Source organism: Poecilia mexicana, unplaced genomic scaffold (genome assembly GCF_051168715.1).
Source record: "Poecilia mexicana isolate PSO_F unplaced genomic scaffold, ASM5116871v1 scaffold_9, whole genome shotgun sequence".
Classification (NCBI taxonomy): Eukaryota; Metazoa; Chordata; class Actinopteri; order Cyprinodontiformes; family Poeciliidae; genus Poecilia; species Poecilia mexicana.
This window is the reverse complement of record NW_028263378.1, coordinates 33,540,529-33,564,444: the sequence shown is the minus strand read 5'-3', so window position 1 is coordinate 33,564,444 and position 23,916 is coordinate 33,540,529. Positions and strand designations below refer to the sequence as shown.

The 23,916-nt window shown below is 38.4% G+C and overlaps 1 protein-coding gene across 2 annotated transcripts in view; it reads left to right on the top strand.

Moving 5' to 3' along the window:
- The window catches only part of apba1a (amyloid beta precursor protein binding family A member 1a), a 60,698-nt gene that overhangs the window by 29,378 nt on the left and 7,404 nt on the right, over nt 1-23,916 (top strand). For both annotated transcript variants that reach the window (XM_088009177.1, XM_088009176.1), the window contains exons 6-11: nt 8,366-8,443; nt 9,987-10,172; nt 10,272-10,451; nt 10,882-11,094; nt 22,240-22,359; nt 22,470-22,610. In XM_088009177.1, the coding sequence (XP_087865303.1) occupies nt 8,366-8,443; nt 9,987-10,172; nt 10,272-10,451; nt 10,882-11,094; nt 22,240-22,359; nt 22,470-22,610 (918 nt within the window). The remainder of the gene's footprint in view (nt 1-8,365; nt 8,444-9,986; nt 10,173-10,271; nt 10,452-10,881; nt 11,095-22,239; nt 22,360-22,469; nt 22,611-23,916) is intronic.

Here is a 23,916-nt window from a genome sequence, read left to right as displayed (position 1 = left end):
CTGGAACACAAATAACTAAAGATTTTTTTTTGTACTGTTGTAACCATTAAACAATCTCCCCTTCAGTTCAACCATATAAGTGGAGACACATTGTTGATGTTACCATTATAAAATAACTTGTAATTAAGTATTGGCAAAGATCAATGTAATATTCACAGGTGGTGTGGTTTGGTGAAGTGAGAAGCAGGACGCAGGCAGACCCAGGTTGAAGTGATGAATGATTTAATGAAAGTCCAACAGAGGAAAAAAATTTTTTATGAAAGTCCAACAGAGGCGTCACAGGGAAACAGACTGATGACATTACACGACGAGGATCCAACAAGAGACAAAGGAGGGTAATCAAAGAAACGAGACACAGCTGGGAACAATCAACAGGGGTCGCTCTTTTTCTTTTATTTCTTGTGGGAGAAACAAAGTAAGAAGAGCTGGGAGGGAGCAGCAACTCTGACGGAGCGTGGTTCGGTCACGAGAAGCTAAGAAGTGGAAGAGCGGTTTAAAGGCATAATCTGGACTGTGAGTGGACTAAGATGGCTAGTAGTAGTGGAGGGTGCTCAGAGGATGAAGGAATGGAAACAAGTTGGTCGGTGGTAGAAAATAAGAAAGGGGGAGGAGGAAAAGATAAGGGCAAGAAAGGGATAAATACAGGAAAAAGATCTCTCGAAGAGGAGGAGGAAAACGTCGAGACACGAAAGAAAGTAATGATGGAGGAGTTCAAGGTAATTTTGAAATTCAGAGCTGGACAGGATTTGACAGGAGTGAGTCCAATCACGCTATCTATTGGTTTAAAGAAAGTAATTGGAGATGTGGGATTAGCTAAAGTGCTAAGAGATGGAAGCCTGTTGATCATCTGTAAAAATGCTGAACAAAAGAACAAAGCGTTAAAAATACAGTCGATTTGTAAAAGAGAAATAATGGAGAGGAAAATATTGGGAGAAGAGAGAGGAATAAAAGGGGTAATATCAGGGATTCCATTAGGAGAAAACTTGGATGAGTTAAAGAAAATCATAAAAGGAGGAGAAGTGACAAATATCAGACGACTGCAGGCTTTTAGAAATGGAGAAAGAGTGGATAGCACTTCTGTGCTATTAGAGTTTAAAGGAAAAGAAAAACCAGATAAAATAATGATTGGATATTTGAGTTTCAGTGTTAGGAATTATATTCCTCCACCGATGAGATGCTACAAGTGTCAGAGATATGGACATACAGCAAAAGTATGTAATGGGAAGCAAAGATGTGGTAGGTGTGGAGGAGAACATTCTTATGGGGAGTGTGGAGAGAAGCCGATAAGATGTTGCAACTGTGGAGGAGATCATACTGCAGCATATGCAGGGTGTATGGTGAGGAAAGAAGCAGCAGAAATTCAAAAACTAAAAACAGAGAAGAGAATGTCATATGCAGAAGCAGTAAAGGAGGTGAAAAGTGCAGGGGTAAATCAAAGAGCAAAAGTAGAAAAGAAGATGATAGATAAAGGTCAAAATAATGTCACGCTAGAAAGACTGATCCCGTTCTTAGCCTACATTATAAATTGTTCAGAACAAGCGAGGACTAAAACTGAAAAAATTAAAATAATAGTGAAAGCAGCAGTAAGATTCTTTAATGTCACGGATTTATCATGGGAAAGAATTCAGGAGGAACTCAGACAAGGAGAGGGATCAGGTGAAAATGAAGCAAATCAAATAGTCATATAATTTTAATATTGTAATGGAATGCTAGAAGTCTAATTGCTAATGGTCAAGAGTTTAAAGGTTTTATTAATAGATTAAAGGAGAAACCAGATGTAATTTGTATTCAAGAAACTTGGTTAAAACAAACATTACAGTTTAGTATTATTGGGTATTCAACTATAAGAAGAGACAGAGGAAATGGAAATGGAGGAGGATGTGCTATATGTATAAAAGAAAAGATAAAATTTATTAAGATACAATTGGACACGGAATTAGAGATTCATGGAATTAAAATGTGGACAAAAAGTGGAAGTATAGAAATTATAAATTATTATAATCCTTGTAAGAAAATAGATAAAGCAAAGATAGAAAATATAATTAAACACAGGGGAGAGAAGCTAATATGGTGTGGGGATTTTAACGCACACAGCACTTTATGGGGTGAGAAAGATGATTATAATGGGGGAATTTTAGAAGAAATAATTGAGGAAAAAGAACTGGTAGTATTAAATAATGGGGAAGGAACTCGGTTGGATATGATTAGTGGTAAGGAATCTGCCATTGATCTCACCCTAGTATCACAAGGAATGGCAGATAGTTTTATTGGAAAATAAATAAAAATAGTACAATAAGCAGTGATCATTATCCAATATTTACTGAAGTTGAGATAGATACGGAAAAAGAACAGGTGAATAGTCAAGGAAGATGGAGGTTTAAAGATGCTGATTGGAGGAAATATAAAGATATAAGTGAAAATAGATTGATAAATATAGATATAAATAAATCAATAAACGAATTAAATTTAGAAGTTAGTAAGAGTATTATTGAAGTAGCAAAAGAAGCAATCCCAAAAGGTAAAGGGATTAAAAAGAAAAGAATAGTCCCTTGGTGGAATATAGAATGTACAAAGGCAATTAAAGCAAGGAATAAGGCTTTTAAAACACTTAAAAAAGATGCCAGTTTCCAAAACCTAATTAGTTATAAGAGGAAACAAGCAGAAGTCAGGAGGAAAATTAGAAATGCGAAAAAGTTTTATTGGAGTAAATATTGTGAATCATTAGGAAATACTACAGCATTAGATAGAGTATGGAATACAATTAAGAAAATGTCAGGAAAGTCAAAGGAATACAATTTTTCAATACTGAAAAATAATGGAAATATGATTATAGAAGATAAAGATAAGGTAGAATTATTAGTAAAAGTTTTAGCTAAAGTGCATAGTAATGAAAATCTTAGTAAAAAAGAGAAAGAAGGAAGAGAATTAACGATGAGAAAATATAATGGAAGGATAAATGAGGAAATGGTTGATAATGATACTATAAATATGAAGTTTTCAATGACAGAGTTAAATAAAACATTAAAGAATACAAAAAATTCAACACCAGGGGAGGACCAAATAAATTATGTTATGCTTAAAAACTTGAGTGAAAGGAGTAAATTAGTTTTACTAAAATTATATAATAAAATATGGGAAGAAGGAACTTTGCCAGATAAGTGGAAAGAATCAATTATTATTCCTATCTGTAAACCAGGTAAGGATCCTCAGTTAACTGAAAGTTACAGGCCAATAGCTTTAACATCTTGTATCGGGAAAGTAATGGAGAGGATGGTGAATAATAGATTAATGTACTTCTTAGAATCGAGAGAAAAAATAAAATCATATCAATATGGCTTCAGGAAAGGAAGAAGTACAACAGATCCTATGGTACAGCTTGAACATGAAATCAGAAAAGCACAGGTGAATAAAGAAGTTTTAATGGCAGTGTTCTTGGATATTGAGAAGGCATATGACATGTTATGGAAGGAAGGTTTACTGATTAGAATTAGACAAATAGGGTTAAGAGGTAAAATTTATAATTGGATTAAAGATTTTTTAACTGATAGAAGTATAAGAGTTAAAATAGGAAATGAAGTAAGTTCAAAATATTTAACTGAAAATGGCACTCCTCAAGGTAGTATTATAAGTCCAATGTTATTTATAATAATGATTAATGATATTTTTAGTAAAATCGAAGGTAAGTTTGGAATGACTTTATATGCGGATGATGGTCTTATTTGGAAACGGGGAAGAAATATAAAATGTATAAATTATAAAATGCAAGAAGCGTTAGGTAAAGTAGAAGATTGGGCGCTAGAGTGGGGATTTCGAATTTCAAGTTCAAAGTCTAAATTTGTTAACTTCACTAAGAGGAAGGTAGGTGCTAATATAAAATTAAAAATGTATGATAAGGAAGTAGAAAGGGTAGATAAATTCAAATATTTAGGTTTATGGTTCGATAAAACGCTTACATGGAAAATACATATTAGTAAAATAATAGAGAGAAGTAAAAAAATATTAAATATCATGAAGTGTTTAAGAGGCAAAGAATGGGGAGCAGGTAGGAAAACTTTGAAAATATTATATATTGGACTTATTAGATCGGTAATAGATTATGGATGTGTGGTATATAATTCTGCCTCAAGTAACTTATTAAAAGAGATAGATAAAATACAGTATCAAGCGTTAAGAATTTGCTGTGGGGCAATGAAGACGACACCAGTGTCAGCACTACAGGTAGAAATGGGGGAAATGCCATTGGAGTTAAGAAGGAAACAATTAGGAGTAGGGTTTTGGGCAAACGTAAAAGGGCATAAAAGAAATTATCCTATAAATAATATATTACAACCATGCCAAGAAAGTGTTAAGAATGTAAATGTAAATAGTTTTGGATGGCTAATAAATAAGGAAATAAAGGAAATAGGATTAAATCAATGTTTAATTAGCCCGGTGGTGGATTTTTCATGTAATCTGCCTTGGATACAAAAAGAGATGAAAGTTGATTTAACATTGTTGGAAGAAGGAAAACAAACGGTAGAAGGAGAGGTGGAAAGATACATAAGAAGGGTATATGGAGAATACTTACAAATATACACAGATGCATCAAAAATGATAAATGATAGAGTAGGAATAGCATTTATAATTCCAGATTTAAACATTATGGAAAATAAAAGGTTAACGGATAGTTTGAATGTATACACAGGAGAGTTACTGGCTATTTCAATGGCGTTAAAATGGAGTGAAAAATTAAGCGAAAAGAAAGTGTTAATTTGTTCTGATTCAAGTAGTGCATTAATAAGTATTATGGAACAAGAGTCGGAAGCAAGACAAGACATTCTGATAGATATAAATAAATCAATACATAAAATGGGAAAAAATGGATCTACTGTTAAATTTATTTGGATTCCGGCTCATACCGGAATAGTTGGAAATGAATTAGCAGATACATTTGCAAAGAGTGCGAGTAAGAGAAATGAAATTGAATTGGAAGTTAAGTATAGTAAAAATTAGATAAGGAGTATAAGTAAAATATATTACAAGAAGAAGTGGCAGGAACAATGGGAGGGTGAAAAGAAAGCAAGGTTTTATTATAATATTCAAAAAAAAGTGGGGGAGTGTAGAAAAGAAAATAGGAATAAACAAGAGGAAGATATTATATCTAGGTTAAGATTTGGACATGTAGGGTTAAATAGTACTTTGAAAATAATAAATAAACATAGTACGGGGTTATGTAATTTTTGTGGAAAGCTGGAAACAGTTATACATATTTTTATGGAATGTAATAAATATAATCTAGAAAGAGAGGAATTAGTAGAAGAGTTAAATAGGAATAAAGTTAAATTAAATATTAGAGATCTGCTACAAAAATCATCTGGAGATGTGGTTTTTAATTCCGTGTTTAGGTTTCTTAGAAAAACAGGTCTAATAGGGAGACTATAGGGATTAGACATCTGGTTCATACTCCAGTCCAGAAGGTGGCGGTAATGTACCTGAAAGTTGTTTGCCAACCGCCATAAAACAAAAAGAAGAAGAAGAAGAACAACAACAACAACAACAACAATCAACAGGGAAGACAGAGACTCACAGGGGAACAGACTAATAAACACAGAAAAACCTCAAAATTAACACGGAAAACTCAAATCCTAACAGTACCCCCACTTCAAGGGCAGCTACCAGATGCCCCTAAATAACTAAAAATACAACGAAAAACGACCCAACAGGGTGGGCGGAGGGGCGAAAGAAGGAGGGCTCGAGTCCAACGAAAAACAGAATAACGAGCCCAACGGAAACAAAAAACGGTCCAGGCGGAGCCTGCAGAAAACAGTCCAGCGTGCATCGTCGGCGCAGGAAGCGGAGTCCCGGAGGCTCTGGATGGCCGGCAGGAAGGCAGGCTGGAGGCTCGGACGGAGCACAGGGAAGCTGAGGCTCGTCCCAAAACTCGGGGGCGCTGCTCACCAGCAGCGGGCACGGGGAACTCGGGAGGCGGAGATTGAGGTGCGCGCCGCCTCGCCAGCCGCGATCCCCACAGCAGAGCTCCGCCACAAAACTCCTCTAACGAGATCGCTCCGAAACACCGCCAAGGGCTCCACCGTCTATTCTGGGCCCGCATCTTACATCCCTCAAGTTTGACAGTGGTCCATGACAGTGGTCGGATCCTACTGTCATGATCTGGTGGTTTGGTGGTGAGGTAGGACGCAGGCAGACCTAACTAAGTTACTTTTTCAAGGAGTAATCAGTAATCCGATTAAAGTTACTTTTTCAAAGCAACTATGCCATCACTGTTTATTACTTTAAACCCCAAACAGCAGAATATTTGTTTCACATTGTGAAGTGCTTCCACTGTCTGCGTTATTTATACAGGTAGGTTATAATACAGTACAATATTTATGAGATAGACAGACATCATGTCGTGACTATGTTGTCTTTGATTGGGTTAACTGTTAGTGATCAGCAGCGAGCTGCTGGCGGATGTTTAGCTTAACATGGAGCAGAAAGCTGACGTCGTTTGTCCCTACATCCATTAGGTGGCGCAGGTTGCTACAAATGATGATAGCCACACAGGCACAGAAGGAAACAAACACTCCCAGTACAACACTTTCATCCTATTGGCTGAGAGGTTGCTATGCGACTGTGCCAAAAACCAGTTCCATGTTTCATAAGAGAGTCCGAGCAGAGACCAAGTCTGAGCGCCAGGAGAAGTTTTGAGTACAACAAGCATTACAAGTTTTGAGAAGAAAGACATGAAATCCTGTTTTCAAAATAAAAATGTAAGCAAAAGTATTGTAATGAAGCCAACACACCACCAGCAGAACTAAAACACAGAATCGTTACAGTATAAACACTTTGAGAACAAAAGGAATAAAATCCTGTTTTCAGATTGAAAATGTGTGCTCTTGAATTATGGCAGGAAAATTCCACCAAGTGAACAAGAGAGCTTTGCAAGCGAAGATTTGCTCCGAGCCTCTGCTGAGTCTCTACTGAGTCTCTACTCTACTCAGTGTGAGCGCACTTTAACCTAACTTTAGTACTACCAGGCGGTTTGTACCACTGTTGACGGTTGTGAGCGGTTGTGAATAGAAGTTACTGCAGAACCTCAACTACTAACTAGAAAAATTGCTGTTCCTAGAGAAACAGCTGTGAGAATGCATATTTGCAGAATGATTGATGCAGAAATGCAAGAAACATGAGAACAAACAATAAGTAGAAAAAGCAGAAGAAAGCTACAGTCATACATTGTCAAAATATTTTGCTTAGTAATGAAATTTAGCAAAGGTATAGCAGAATTCAGAAGAAGAAGCAGAAGTTTGTGTGCAACTTGAATTATTTGAAAAAGTCAAAAAGTGAAACAGAGCTTAATAAATAGCATAATTAGCACAGGAAGTGGAAATTAGTACAAAACCAGACATATTTGAAACCGTTGAACAGTGAAACATAGCAAAAAGCATAAATTAGCAGAAGCAGAAATTAGTACAGAACCAGAAATATTTGAAAAAGTGAAACATAGCAAAACAAATAGCATAAAGGAGCAAAAGAACCATATTTGCAGAATAAATGATGGAGAAATGCAAGAAACACAAAGAAAAAAGTGAAGATTGCTACAGTCATACATTGTAGAAAACCTTTGCTCAGTAATGAAATTTAGCAAAGGTATAACAGAATTCAGCAGAAGAAGCAGATGTTTTTGTGCAACTGAATGATTTCAAAAAGTCAAAAAGTGAAACAGAGCTTAAGAAATAGCATAATTATCACAGGAAGTGGAAATTGGTTCAAAACCAGAAATATTTGAAAAAGTTGAACAGTGAAACATAGCAAAAAGCATAAATTAGCAGAAGCAGAAATTAGTACAAAACCAGAAATATTTGAAGAAGTGAAACATAGCAAAACAAATAGCATAAAGGAGCAAAAGAAGCAGAACATTTTTATATTTGAATCGACCGAAAAATGTGAGCAGATTCGGCTCATAGCATTTGGAGCTCACAAAATATCACATAAACGTAAGTGAAAATACTGTACCAACAATTTGGACCGCAGCAAAAGCCAAACATGCCACAATTAAATAAATCAAAATGTCCCAAAAGCATCAGCGGACTGGCATAGGGGGTACCAAGAGACTCCTGCTAGATTCCAGCACAGAGATTTGCAGCGCAGCAGCTCGCTCTTCATGCAGGGCTGGCCCAAGGTAATATGGGGCCTTAGACAGAATCATGACTTAGGCTCCATGACCCCCTCCTACTTAGAACCTCAGCATCACTAAGAGTTATTAAATAGGGATTTACTGAAATCTGTGACAGGGAGTCCAGATTAACCATTTTAACCACTGCAGTTGTTTTACAGTTATGTCTCTGTGTTGTAGAAATCACTACTTGTTTGTTTCTGACCTCAGGCTGAGCCTCAGCCCATAACAGAAGTGGATCTCTTTATCTCCACTCAGAGAATCAAGGTGCTCAATGCAGACTCCCAGGTAAACATTCAGACGGACGCAAAACGCAATGTGGCTTCCTCACTGTTTTAAGTCTTATACACTGCCTGTTGCACATTTTGATATTTGCTGAACTGCCTTTAGCTTTAATTGGCATTTATTTCTGTCCAAACTTGTATTATTTTTCACCAAGATCCTGTATAGATGATGGTAGTCAGGCTGCTGCACAAATTCTTCCCCAGTGCATCCTAAAGATGAAATTAATGTCTTGACTGTGTTATCTCATGCTCCTTTTAGTAAATATAACCCTGATATTTATTAGAAAGCCCTTGCAGTCAGGGAGGAAGGAATTTCCAAATGGAATAACCAAGATAACTAGATTAGGAAGGGATTACACTGACCCTGTTTATATTGGACACTAATGTTCATCCTGGGTGATTATATCATGTCCATGCTGTGAATAAATTCATATCTCAAAACATTTTCTGGAGAGTTATTCTCAGACCCCGCACTTAAGTGGCAGAATTAATACCTGGATATCTCCGAGTTTACAAAAAACATTTTGTAACTGTAAATCTCTGACAATTTTTAAATATTTCTACGCTTTCTAAGAGGACACTCTAAAGAAGTGTTTCCCAAGGCACACATGTTTTGGATGTTTCCCTGCTTTAATGCACCCGATTCAACTGACTGAAGTTCAGCAGACACCTGTTAATCACCCATCAGCTGAAATCACCTGGGTGAATCAAGGAAACACCTAAAACATGCAGGGCAGTTTACCTTGAGGGCCAGGGTTGGGAAACACTGCCCTTTTTTTATTTTATCGATCAGTGAATTGAGGAACTGGAGTGAGCTTATTTGGACCTTTTTGGGGGTTTATGTTACCTAAATTATAGTTAAATATCCTATCAATCACATAAGAATATGAGCTTTATGGTCTTGTGTGATGCTATCATTCACCATTACACACTGGTAAGACCGGGGGTGTATAAAACACTTGACAGATGCCAGGGAACTGTAAAGTCAGTGGAGGATAAAGCCTTTAGCAGAGTTCAGTGCAGTCAAACATTTTTATTCTCACTGTCTGTTGAGCTACATTTAAATACAGCCACAACAGTGTTAAAAACAATAATACAGTGCAAGTGACATATCACATTAGTGATTTTACAAAAACATCAGTAAATTGTGGATGATGCCATCAGCATATGGAGTGTCTCAGTGTTTCTTTGCACTATGAGGCTAACTGAAGTCTAATCCCGTCGGATGAGAATTACCAAGCTTTAGTCTGTACTTTTATCTCATTCTGTCAGGATGAAAGTTAATACCAGGAATGGACAGATCCAAAGATCTTGCAGCAGCCAAATGAAAATGGGCTTAATGTAAACCAAAAGAGAAATCAACTGATTGACTCATGTTGCCTTCTCTTGTAAAACATCTAATAAAAAATGCTCTTCTTGTTTTAATTTATAATTGTTACATTTAATTTGTTTTCTGGAGATCATGTCAAAACATTCCACTTTGCAGTCACAATCTGTTTTGAGAACCACAAAATTATTTTATTTTTATTTTTTGGTTTGTTTTTAAGGAAACCATGATAGACAATGCTTTGCGAACCATCTCCTACATTGCTGATATTGGCAACATTGTGGTTCTGATGGCCAGGAGAAGGTTGCCTCACTGTGACTCTCAGGAGAATGTGGAAGTTTCAGACCCAAGTCAGGACAGTAAGCACCAGCACAAGATGATTTGCTATGTGTTTGAATCTGAAGATGTGAGTTCTGTCGATTATCATGGCATTTTAGCTAATTTTATGTTATCTCCCTTTGGGTTACTCTTGAATTATTTATTTCTAAGTTTGTAATTTTCCCAGGCTCAGTTGATTGCCCAGTCCATTGGTCAGGCTTTCAGTGTGGCATACCAGGAATTCCTAAGGGCAAATGGGATCAATCCTGAGGACCTTAGTCAGACAGAATACAGTGACCTGATGAGCACTCAGGACATGTATAATGAGGATCTTGTTCACTTCTCCAGGTCTGAAAACTGCAAAGATGTAAGTTGGCAATGAATTATTCAATGATATTTTGGATTCTATTTTTCTTTGTCAGAACTACTATGCATAGAAGAAAAATAATTAATTTGACATACTGTTGGGTTCAAATATTCATCCTTCAGGATCCAGTTATTCAAGTTGACTGAAAAATAATAATTAAAAAAAATACATAAAGTGGGTCTGTTTCAATCTTTTGTCTTTTCCCACGGCCAATTTCCCCTTTGTTAGGGGAGATTGACAGCAATCTCCCTTAGTTAGGCATCCTAAACATTCTGCAAGACATTTCAGGAAGAGCTTGAACTCTTCGGCTGAACACAACCAGAGGTCAGAATCAGAATTAGGATTCTGATTCCAAAGTTTTTCAGTGTGTTGTCTTTTATGTGTACTAATTTTATGTTATCTCCTTTTGGGTTACTCTCTTTTATCTCAGGTGTGTATAGAAAAAGCTAAAGGTGAGATTCTGGGTGTGGTCATTGTGGAGAGTGGATGGGGCTCCATTCTACCTACTGTTATCATTGCCAATATGATGCATGCTGGGCCAGCTGAGAGGTCTGGTAGAGTCAACATAGGGGATCAGATCATGTCAATCAATGGAACCAGTCTCGTTGGACTATCCCTGTCAACTTGCCAGAGCATCATAAAGGTATGTGCATGATATTTAACAGTCAGGCGCTCCAGACTGTCATTGGCCAGCGTTTCCAGGGTGTACTATCCTGTTAGACAGGGGTCCCCAAACTACGGCCCGTGGGCCGGATCCGGCCCGCCTCCTCATTTGGTCCAGCCTCCTGAACAATACCAGAGAGCAGTCAGTGTTTTTTTTTCATATATATGTGGATTTTTCTTCAACCACCAGGGGGGCTCTTGAGCAGATATATATGTATACTAGTCAGTACCAGTCACCGTTTCGCTCACGGTTTTTTTCCATTTGCATTCTGGGTAAAAATCTATCTACAAACGGCAGTAATCCAGCCACCAACCCCCACCCCCCCCCGGTCCACAGTTTCACTCTCTCTCCTCCCCCCCCAATACCACCCAACCCCCCCACACCCCTCCCCCCGTCAACAAAACTTTTCTAAGGTTTCTTTCTCGAAAAACTAAGACCGGCCCCCGGCCAGAAAAGGGAACAGTTATGTGGCCCTCGCAGGAAAAAGTTTGGGGACCCCTGCTGTTAGAGATGGTCACTGCCACTGATGTGCCACAGAGTTTTGAAATGATCCTTATAGATACCTAAAGTTGGTCATAGTAGATTGCTTCTTGTACTTGTAAAACGGAGGAAGGACCCGGATTGTGGCAGAAGACGTGGCACTAAAGCCAACTGGTAGACTTCTCAAATGATGGCCAACGGTCTCACTATTAACAGTACCCAGGTAGGTCTGGCTTCAAACTTACCAGACAAAAGCCGAAGTAGTGCACAAAATGTTTTATTTTTACAATATTAAAAATAAACTTCATTATTGTAATTTTTAACCCAATAAAGAACAGCAACCCAAGACAAAAACGAAGTAATTTGAGATTTAAAACAAAAACCACTACAAATCAAATTAGTAACAACATAAATTAATGGCGTAAAATAAAGATAAGTAAAATAAAAAAAGAAATGTAAATCCAAGTTTACACAAAGTCCTGCAGAGTTGCATATAATACGCTTATTTGTCAAGATTCTACATAAAAGATGGCTCTGGTTAAGTAGAACATGAAGAGTTGTAAAGTGCTGATATTAATATGGAGTTAAATTTATTTTACAATTATTCAAAAAAAGTGAAAAAATAAAATTGTGATCAAAACTTTTTGATTTGCAAAAAAATATTTGTTTCAAACAAAAAAAAATTTCAATCAAAGAACATGAAACTTGTCAAAATTTTTTGAATTGTAATAATTCTTTTAAAACAAAAACAGTTGTGTTTAAAAAGCTTTTTCTTTTTTCAATTTAAATCACTCATTTTTGTTTGAAGTAAAAAAGTTATTTGCCGAACAAACTTTTATTTGCGGATGTCAGAATTTTTTAGTTGACAGCCAAAGTTTTTGGTTGAGATTCTCAAGTTTTTGGGAGCCTCAAAGTTTTGTTTGAGGCTCCCTTTTTCTGGTTGAACTCAAGTTTTGCTTGCCAATCTCATATGAACATCTTGGATGGGGCCTAAAGACGAACAATGTAAGACTTGTTCCTATTGGGTGGCGCTCACTAAAGCGATTGACTCCGACTCCCTGCTATCTCAGAACTCTTTCCACAACTGCAGGGCTTTCTGCTTCACTTCGGTGACGGGACACAGAATATGAATGCCAAGTAATCTTCACAAAATTACACCGTTTAACAGCTACTAAAGTGTCCACCCTTTTCTCAAAGAAAAAATCTTAAACAACTTATGACAACAGTAGCATATCTTGTCTGCCACTGTCCCCGTTATATCAAGCTAGCTAATGTTAGCAGTAGGTAGAGTGCGTAAACTAGGCTTGTGTAATATTTACACAATGTTCAATTCATTAACCAGCGCACCTTTGTCGAGTTGCAATAAGCATTGCAAAAATGTCAACTGCATCTGGAGGAACTTTAATGTACAACTTCAGCATGAATTTGGGTTTACAGAAGCTAAATAAATTATTTACCAGGAGATTGAAGCTCATAAAGTAACATGAGTTAGTTTGTTGTTAGCATAGCATTGTTTTCATAGACTAATTACTTAAAATAGCACAACTTACTACTCACCTGGCAGAAAGAAGTCGACAGCCATTTAATGCTTTTTTGATCCTAACTGCTTGACCCAACTTGAAACTAAATGATTGTATTCTCCAGGCTTTTGAAAACTTTCTTCTTGCTTATCGTATAATATGAGGTCTGCAGCTCCAGGCAGTTAGTTATGTGGATCCAGGGGTGTGGTATAGAGGGGAAAAGTTATGACAATTCCAAGGGCCCTTGACCACAGGTGCCCCCCCACAAATTTTTATTTATTTATTTTTACAGAAATAGAAAAATAATTGAGGCCATGTCAATTACTGTTATTGTGGTTTTTTTTTAAAAATTGTCTTTAGCTGTAAAAATTTAATGTTACCCCTCCCAGACCAAAAAGCACACATCCATATTTGCACTGAACTCCCCCCGTATCTGCGTTAAATGGTTCATTCCTGCTTAGCATGCTTGACGGTGACGTTTTCAGCAGCAGTCAGTACAAAACAAGAACGACTGTGGCAGTAACTATGCTGCCTAGAAAAATAATAGTCAAGTTTTCAAAAAAATAGAAAGATAAGAGAGAGAAAAAGACAAGAGTGTCCATTTGCAACAGTTTTTCTCCAAGAGAGGTGAGTAGACTGTGTGAGATTATCAACCATTTAGCATAATTGGCTTAGCTACAGACTACTGTTTGCCTCCATAGCTTTTAATGAATTAAGGAAAAGAAATACCAAGATATTCATATATTTAACTTGTCCCTGTACATTTTACCACACTTGACAACAGGTGAGTCAGTCAGAGGCAGCTCTAATCCCCGATACCAACATAAACCACTTACCCCCGTCCCAGTGAAAATGGTGAGCAACACTGTGTTCAATGACAACGTAGTTAGCATTATTCCAGGAAATCATCGGGATTTCTCTGTGTCTTCTCTTTTTACAATTAGACAACAAAAACAATGCATTTGTTGCTGATAGAAATTCACTCAATCTTTATAAAATGATGATAAAAAAACAGCGTCCTGACTGGTCTGCAGCCAGGCCAAACAGTTTTACCTTAGCTTGCATTTAAATTACAGATATATGTTGCCACGTCCATCCTGACCCGTCCTCTACCTAAGTGAAATTAAAGCTGCAGTATGTAACGTTTATAAATTTTTTTTATATATATTTGTTTGAACTGTCATTGTGTTGTGATGGTGTGACATGAGAGATAATTTGTGAAAAAATTATTTCCTCTGCCTTCTCCCAGTGCCATCTAGAAACAACCAATCAGAGGCAGAAGGCAGGTTTTAGCGCCATCTATCACAATCTCATGTTGCTGCTCATCCTCCTACTCCAGGGGTGGGCAATCTTGGTCCTCGAGGGCCGGTGTCCTGCAACTTTTAGATGACTCCCTGGTCCAACACACTTTAATCCAATAGCTGAATCACCTCCTAAGTGCAGTCAAGTTCTCCAGAGTCCTGCTAACAACCTCATTAATTGACTCAGGTGTGCTGAAGTAGAGACACATCTAAAAGTTGCTGGAGACCGGCCCTCCAGGCTTGGAGTTGCCCACCACTGTTCTACCCCCTCGCTCTGTGCTATGCTACAGCTAGCATAGCACAGAGCTATGCAAATTCAAATTCTGAATGCTCAGTTTAGTTAGCATAGGTACCAATGATGGCAGATAAACAGTTTTCCTGTAGCAAGTTGTTTCTCCACTATTAGCATATGTAGCAGTGAGTGAATGAAGTTGATTAACGACACAAAACCCTGATTGGTTGTTTTTGGTCAGAACGGTGCATTACTTTAGCCAACAGTAGTTCAGGGAGGAGGTGGAGGAGATTGTTTTCACGGATTATCAGTCTCATAACAAACTATTACGTCATTAACAGCTTTAACAAATATAGAGAAAACCTATTTTCTATTAAAGTTACATACCCTGACGCCTCAGCCCTCTTGCTGCTCCTGTGCTCTCCTCCCACTGGAAGAGAGGAGCCGGAGCTAGGCTAGCGCTAGGCGAGGCGACAGGCCCACCGAGTTCGGTCGCTGCTCGTGGGAGATGCTAGCTATGCTGAGCGTTTATCGGATAATCCACTGGCAGAGAGGACAATAGTGACGAGGACGGTTCGGATGTTGCTTCCCAGCTGGGAAGCACTGTGGTGGAAGGTAGGCGGCTGAGCGGATACTCAGTCAACCTCGGGGTCAATCCTCCTCGAGCTACCTACCTTGATCGAGGAGCCGGCTAGCGCTAAGGGGCTTCCCGTCCTCCAGCCTCCTCCGCCATGTTCGAATGACCTGGCGGGACGGCTATCTGGCCTCATTTTCCGGTCATAATGGCTTACATAACTGAGGCAGCGGCTGAGCTCGAGAAGCTGAGGGCGCCTGTCTCCACTTATGTGCCTATCACCAGGGTGGAGGGGTTAGCTGAGCGGAGTTTTCCCTCTGCTACCCCTCTGGATCCGGCCTCGCTGACGTGTTTGGGGCCAGGACATCAGGATTAGTCCAGCAACCTGTGCCCTTCTAAGCGTGGATCGCCTTGACACCGGGTAAATACCATACCATACCAACTGTATTTATAAAGCACTTTAAAACAACCACAGCTGATACAAAGTGCTGTACATTAAAACACAACATAACCGTTAAAAAAATAAAAACTCTTACAGTTTAAAAACAAACATATAATTTAAAACTAGATCCCACTGGAGTTGAAAGCCAAGTAAAATAGATGGGTTTTAAGACGAGCTTTAAAAGTGGACAGTGAAGGGGTCTCTCTAACCTGCAAAGGCAAGTCGTTCCATAACTTAGGACCCATGACAGAGAAAGCCCTGTCCCCTCTGAGCTTCCTTCTTGATCTCAGTACCTCCAAGAGCAGCTGATCTGCGGACCTGAGAGACCGATAGGGTATGTAGGGGTGAAGAAGCTCAGAGAGGTAAGCCGGGGCAAGATTATGCAGTGATTTAAAAACAAACATAAGAATTTTAAAATGAATCCTAAAATATCCAGCCAGTGAAGTGAGGCCAGGACAGGGGTCACTTGCTCTCTCTTTTGAGTTCCTGTCAAAAGTCATGCAGCAGCATTCTGAACCAGCTGCAGACGTGAAAGCAGCGACTGACTGACTCCCAGATAAAGTGAGTTACAGTAATCCAATCGAGTCGAAATAAAAGCGTGGATCACTGTTCCAAAATGCTGCCTGGAAAGAAAAGATTTCACTGATGCCAATCGCCTTAAATGATAAAAACTGGACGTAACCACGGCTCTGATTTGGCTGTTCAATTTAAAATCACTGTCCATCTTAAAACCAAGATTAGTAATAACAGGTTTAAAATATACCTCCAAGGGTCCCAGGTCAACACAAGAGGACTCACAGGAGCCACTGGGTGCAAACACCATCACCTCTGTTTTCTTTTCATTAAAATTTAAAAAGTTCAAGGCCAAACAAGCTTTAATATCACCTAGACATGCCAGGAGATTTTTGATGGAATGTATATCGTTCTGCTTCAGGGGCAAATAAATCTGGCAATCGTCAGCATAACAATGAAATGAAATCCTATGTTTCCTGAGGACAGAACCCAGTGGCAATAAATAAAGAGAGAAAAGCAGTGGGCCCAGAATTGAGCCCTGCGGTTCACCATATGGCATTGAAGCAGCAGATGATTATTCTGTCCTCCAGGTAAGACCTGAACCATTTAAGAACAGTGCCACCAATACCTACAATGTGCTGTAATCACAATATTAAAATGTCGTGGTCTACTGTATCAAAGGCATCAGTTAGGTCAAGTAAAATCAGAACAACATGTTGACCAAAATCACATGCAAGAAGGATGTCATTAAAAACTCTTATTAAAGCAGATTCTGTGGTATGAAGAGTTTTAAAACCTGACTGAAAAACCTCCAGAATGCCATTCTCATCTAAAAACTGTCAGCTGACGGTACACAATTTTTTCTAAAACCTTAGAATGAAAAGGCAGCTTCGAAATAGGCCGATAATTAGCCAGAACAATAGGATCAAGGCAAGGTTGTTTAAGCAGAGGCTGCACTACTGCATGTTTAAAAGTAGCAGGGACCACACCTGAGGACAGACTGCTATTTATAATTGCACGAACAGGCTGCCCTATGCTAGATAAAATATCTTTAAAAAATCGTGGAGGGACAGGATCACGGGGGGAACCTGCGTCCTCTAAAAGTGAGACGGTCACAGGCTCAAACTAAGTGAAAGCAGCAGAGCAAATGAATGAAACAGAGGGGTCAGAGTCAGGAGCTGTGATAAGAGCCCTGGTACTACCAATCTTTAATAAAAAAAACATAGAAAATTATCACACACGTCAGGAGAAGCTTCCAAACAGGCATTCTGTGGGATATTAAGCACAGAGTCAGTGGTGTTAAATAAAACACGTGGGTGGCTGTTTGAGAAAATTATATTTGCCAAATATTCCCTTTTTGCCTCTTTAACTGTCCTCTGGTAGAGACGCCAACAGTCTTTTAAAATTTGAAAAGTAACCTGCAATTTATTCTTAAATCCTCAAGATTATAAGAGAAGTCTCTTTTTACCGAGAAAATGTGGATCATATCCTAAATATATGCATATATTTTCGAGATACCTTGTCTTTTCCAGCCTATTTAGGACATTAGCTACTCATGATCAACTTTGCTTTGTTTTGAACTAGAGAAATCCCCTTCTGGCTCTCCATCTGAATTTCGGGCATCATTCGGGTCATGTGTCTGAATTTCCACAGTTGTGGTCTTGACTGGTCTTGAAATAAAATCCCGAGTCCTCAATGTCCGAGGCCAAATGCGGTCGAGTCCGAGACAAGACCATCAAAAAGTGGTCTCGAGTACTACAACGCTATGACAAACACAAATAAAAGTTTGTTCTGCAAAAAACTCTCACTTCAAACAAAAATGAGTGATTTTAATAAAAGATTTAATTTTTTTTTGCTTTTTTTTATTTTTAATTATTATTACAATTCAGAAAGCTTTGACCACAGTTTCATATTTGTTTTTATTGAGTAGTGGTGTTTTATGGTTTGAAACAATTTATTTATTTTTTTTTTGCAAATCCAAAAGTTTTACTTACAATTAAATTTTTTTTATCCGACATTTTTTGGGGGCGCTGCACAGTGACGCAGTTGGTAGCACTGTTGCCTTGCAGCAAGAAGGTTCTGGGTTCGATTCCTGTCCCGGGGTCTTTCTGCATGGAGTTTGCATGTTCTCTCTGTGCATGGTGGGTTTTCTCCAGGTACTCCGGTTTCCTCCCACAGTCCAAAAACATGACTGTCAGGTTAATTGGCCTCTCCAAATTGCCCCTAGGTGTGAGTGTGTGTGTGTGTAACCCGCAATTAGTCAAGACTTTTATTTTTGCGGGCCCACGTCCCGTTTTGCCCCAAACTCTGCCAACTGATTTAAAGCCCCGACTCCAGCGCAGTTTGAACTACATCACCTGCTTCACTGTGATTGTGACTGGCTGTTTGGCGTCTTCCTGACAAATCACCCAAATCTTTGCATCCACTGATTTGATTCTTTGGTGAGTTTTCATGTTAAAGCACTATTGCTTTAACATGAAATTTCTGCTTGATTGCTCATTGGAGCATTGTTTTATTAGAATTGTTACCTGAGCCTCACAGCTGATGCACAGCTGATTGCAGTTTAGTATGCCCCACTCTCTTCCAGAAGGTAACCTGATTGCTGATTTTGTGCATGTTCTGGCACTTTTTGTGTTGATATTGAGTTTCAAATGAAATTAATCAAAATGGGATGTAGCTACATTTAAGTTGATATTGCACAGTATATTTATTTATTTAATTAATTTTTTTTCATTTTCTCACTCTGAGTATTTGAGTTAATTTATTTTTCTTGATTGATATTTTGGAAGTGAACTTTGATTTCAACTTTAAATTGATTAGTTTGAAATATGATTGATATTCTTTTGTTTTACTTTATTTAAATTACAGTTAATTTAACCTGATTGAAATGTTTAGTTTAATTATCAATTTAATCATTGCATTGCATTTAATATTCATTTCCTTTTAGTGTTTGTCCATGATTGTTTTGATAAAACAATGGGTTTTCTGGCCTTTTAGGTTGGTTTTTTTTTATTCCAGATGGATCAGATCCTCTTCTGAATCTAAGGATGGCAAGCTAGGAAAAAGTACAAAAACTTTATGATCTTGGAATCGATTTATTTTGAGTTAATTTGTCTCTCCTTGTGCATTTGTAATTGTTTTTTTTTAAATCCAGATCACTAATATGTTCACCAAAACTAAAACTGCTGAATCTTTTCTTCACTCTCACCTCAGGTTCCCTAAAAGAACCACCTTCTGATGCTGCTCTTGTAGCCACAGTTAGCTGCATAGCCCATAACTGTTACATGTGCATGGTTGTTTGTCCTGTCCGTCTCTGTTGGCCTGCGACAGACTGGTGACCTGTCCAGGGTGACCCCGCCTCTCACCCGTAACGTTAGCTGGAGATAGGCACCAGCACCCCTCCTGACCCCAATAAGGCACAAGGGTGTAAGAGAATGAATGAATGGATAGATGATTTTTTTTTGATTGAATAATTGTGAACCAAATTTAACTTCATATTTTAAAGCGCAACAACCAACCTTGCACAAACTCCAAATCTCCTAGCAACAGAAAAAAAAGGCACGTAGATGAGAGTATAATATGCAACGGGAACAATCCGTAGCACACAAAATGACAATTAATAAAGTGCCTGCTAACAATAAAACCATAAAAGCGAAAAATAAAAACATGTACCTTAATCAGTCACAACCGCACTAAGAGGTAAATTTAGACAGCTGCAGTGGCAATCCAAATTCATACATCCTAAAAAACAATTAGAAGTCACAACAGACATGCCAAAAATGACACCGACATAGCACACAACCAGCCATAAGTGACAAATTAAAAGCCCATTTACCTAATTAACAATACCAATGATACAGGGCTTGTTACAGTCAGCCTGATGAGCACGGCGCCAGCGCTCACCTAGTAAAGATCCGACTCACACCTCCAACCATATGCAGTGACTGGCCTAACAGCCAATGCTCGTAGAATCAGTAACTTGGCGTGTGCACCTGTTGGCCATATATACTAATGAGCCAGGCAGGACTACAGGTGTAAGTGAATATGGGGAAAGGTTTATGGGCCCGTCATGGGTGGGAATTTACAGCCACTAATACATAAACACCATTTTACAACTAATAAACCACCTGGTTACATCCTGAATCCAGATCTGCTGGAGGTTTCTTCTTGTTAAAGGTTGTTTTTATATGACTCACCCCGCCGAAATGCAATGAACCACCAGCATAAAATCAATTAGTAAATTTTATTGTTATGCAAATAAGGTGTGCATTTTAAGGAAGTGACCTGAAAACAAAACAAAATAAATGGGAAAAAATTGTTAGCCCGCCCTCACAAACACTAAAACAAGAGAAACAATCCAACACTGGGCGGACTAACAAAAAAGAAATCAAATTAAAAAGAAACATCAGGAGCAGTGATATAACTGTAAAAAACAAAAATACAAAAATTACTGAATACTTATTAAATCACCTTAATTAAGTCAATCTAAAAACATTAAAAACACTGCATACCTGCATCAGATAAACCCTCGCTCTCCGGTTTACCACACCAACTTGAGAGCCACCCTTGATATGGTAGATCTGATCTACCACATAAAAACAATATACTGGTATATATAAAAACGCACAATTCAATCTAGTTAAGAGACAAATGCATAAAACTGTATGTAGGGAACTTAAGTCCTTTGGTATTGGCAGCAAGATGCTGCAGATCTCATTTACATTTGTTGTGGAGAGTGCCGTCTACTCTGTGTTGGGGTTATCAGCATCAGAGTCAGTGACTTAAAAAAAAAACCTCAAACAAGCTGATGAAGAAGCTGTTGCATGGTTCTGTTCAATAATACAACAGAGACAATTCACCTTGTCAGCCACACTACCAGAGAAAACAAATGTTGGATTTGTTTGTTGCAAGTGTTTAGAATTTATACGTTTCCAAAGCAATACCTCTTTTGGCCATATTTGATCACAGTCTAGTTTTTCTGCTTGGAATAATTTAAACCCCTTGTTCAGAGGCAGCCTGGGTTGCAAAGAACTGCAACACATGAAGCTGCGCAAGTCCTGTAAAGTTGTTCTGAGGCTTTAGACTGGGATACACTGTTTCATCCAGATGAAGAGGACATCAGTGTCTGACTGAGTGTATAACTAACTATATAAACCTCTGGGGACAACACCAACCCCACCCGAACAGTGAGATGCTTCACTAATACTAACCTTCCATCATCAGTGTTCTGAAGGAATTGCTAAATAAGGAACAAAGGAGCATTCTGGGAGAAAAACAGGTAATTATTGAGGAGTATAAAGAAGGAGCTTAAAGACATGATTAGAGACCATAAGGAGGTTTACAGGAAGAAGCTGGAGAACAAGGTCCAGCAGAACAATATCAGAGATGTGTGATCAGGGATGAAGAAGATCACAGGCTTTAAACAAAAGGAGGATCAGATAGATGAAAGTCTGGACAGGGCAAATGAACTGAATACATTATGCAACAGTTCACTTTAGGAACTCCTGCCCCCAGCCAATTGTAGCTCCTACCATCCTTTGAGACATTTAGACTGGTCACACCTCAAATATTTTATATTCCACCTCAACTACTGATCCTTCTGCTTCTACATATTATGTCTACATATCAGAAGACGCTGCTGGTCCCTTTGCCTTCCCCTTCCATTTTTCTGTCTCTAGAAGTCAGGTGAAGAGGAAACTGGAGAGACTGAGCTAAAGCAGGGCTAATGGTGTTAGTTCCAGAGTCCCAAAGGCCTGTGCAGAACAGCTCTATGAGATTCTACAAAATCTTTTCAAACTTAGCTCGATTCAAAAGAAGGTTCCAGGATTGTGGAAGACATCCTACCTGGTTCTGGTACCAAGGGAAGTTCATATATAGGTCGTCAATGACTTGTCAGACCTTTTGCCCTGACAACCCACAATACAAAAACTAAAGGGGCACATGTTGTTGTGGCCCCTTAGTTTTCTTTTTACCATCCTATGCTAATTTTAAATTTCTTTCATATCTTTAATGAATTGTACATTTTGAGAGTAAACAAATTCTATATGCTTTCCTTTGTATAGGGTCTAAAGAATCAGTCTCGGATAAATTTGAATATTGTCAGATGTCCACCAGTAACTACAGTCCTTATCAGGCGGCCAGATATGCGCTACCAGCTGGGATTCAGTGTACAGAATGGCATTGTGAGTAGGGCTGGTGTTTTACTCTTTTAGAAAGATATGTTTATAATCTGTCAACTTTTTAATTCAAGTTGTATTTTTCGTCTGAAAAAACTACTGCATCTATTCATCAGATTTGTAGCCTTATGCGTGGTGGAATTGCTGAAAGAGGAGGTGTAAGAGTGGGCCATCGCATCATTGAGATCAATAATCAGAGTGTGGTGGCAACTCCCCATGAAAAAATTGTCCAGATCCTGTCCAACGCTGTGGGAGAGGTGAGACACTGCACAATACTTTATTTAGAGGAAAAAACATGCCATTTAAATTCTGCTGCTTAGAACTTGAACATGAGAGTGCTGACATTGTTTCCAAAGTTTCCTTTGGCAGAAAAATGGATGGCAGAAAAATTTACACAATTTTGGGGATTTATTAATTTTGACATCAGTGAAAGATGAACTTTAAATCCCAATTTAGATCCCTGGTGCTTCTGATGCTGTGAAAAAAACTTTTGACTCCTTCCTTTTTCTTCCATTTTTCTTTTTTTCTTCCAACATAAATGTTTCAGATCATCAAACAAAGTGGATAAAGACAACTTGAATAAAAACAAAATGCAATTTTCAAATGACAGTTTCATTAAGGGAAAAACATATCCAAAATAACCCTATGTGAAAAAGTAATGACCCCTAAATTATGGGTATAGTGATACAATAATCTCAGGAAAGAATATACCATATTCTGATCACGATACGATATATCAAGATATTTGGCAAACAATAAAATTCAATACGATTCTTTTACGATTTTCTGAAAGATTTTAGAGGGACAGAGTGATTTTGGTGACATTTTGTGTTCCATAGACTTGGATTTAATTAGCTGAAAACTGATTAAAAGCAGTGAAAAAAAAGAAGGTCTTTTGGGCTTTCTACTTTGACTCCCGGAGTTAGCCATGGGTGTAAGCTGTTTACTACTGGCTCCTCGGGAGTGGCTTTGCCTCACCCCGTAGTGATGAGTCCTTGCAGCGCCGCTATTCCCCCCTGCTTGGATCTCTGAGTAGTTGCCTCTTAGACTGCTAGGATCTCATCGTTCTCTCAGTCTCTGATACTCTTTGTCAGTTACTAATATGAATGATCGATCTGCGCGGAGCGGCAAGAAGATGAAGGGGGAACCATATCTGATGGGGAAACGCGGATTGATGAAACACCTGTTCATCCAAAGCCAAGTCTATTCTCAGCATGTCTTTTCTACTCCGTTTGAGAATCATCAAACTGTCTCGAAGCAAAACTTTCAGCTCTAGTGTTGGTCTTCCTTTAGTTATTATTTCCAGCTTCAATTGAAAATCCACTTTAGAAAACTGTTAAAGTGTAGAAATGTCTTTCATGTTGACGTCGGAAGAGATGAGAAAACAAATATACCGCTGTACTTTACTTATTTGCTGTGTGGCTAGCTCCATGGCTATCTCACTGTACTCTGCAGTTGTGCAGTCACAATATCTGGGATCATGAGCGCCCCTAGCGATGAGGCAAGAGAACTGCCTGCCTCACCTCGAGTCTGTTCTCAGCCGTTTCTGATCGCTCCTCCGCA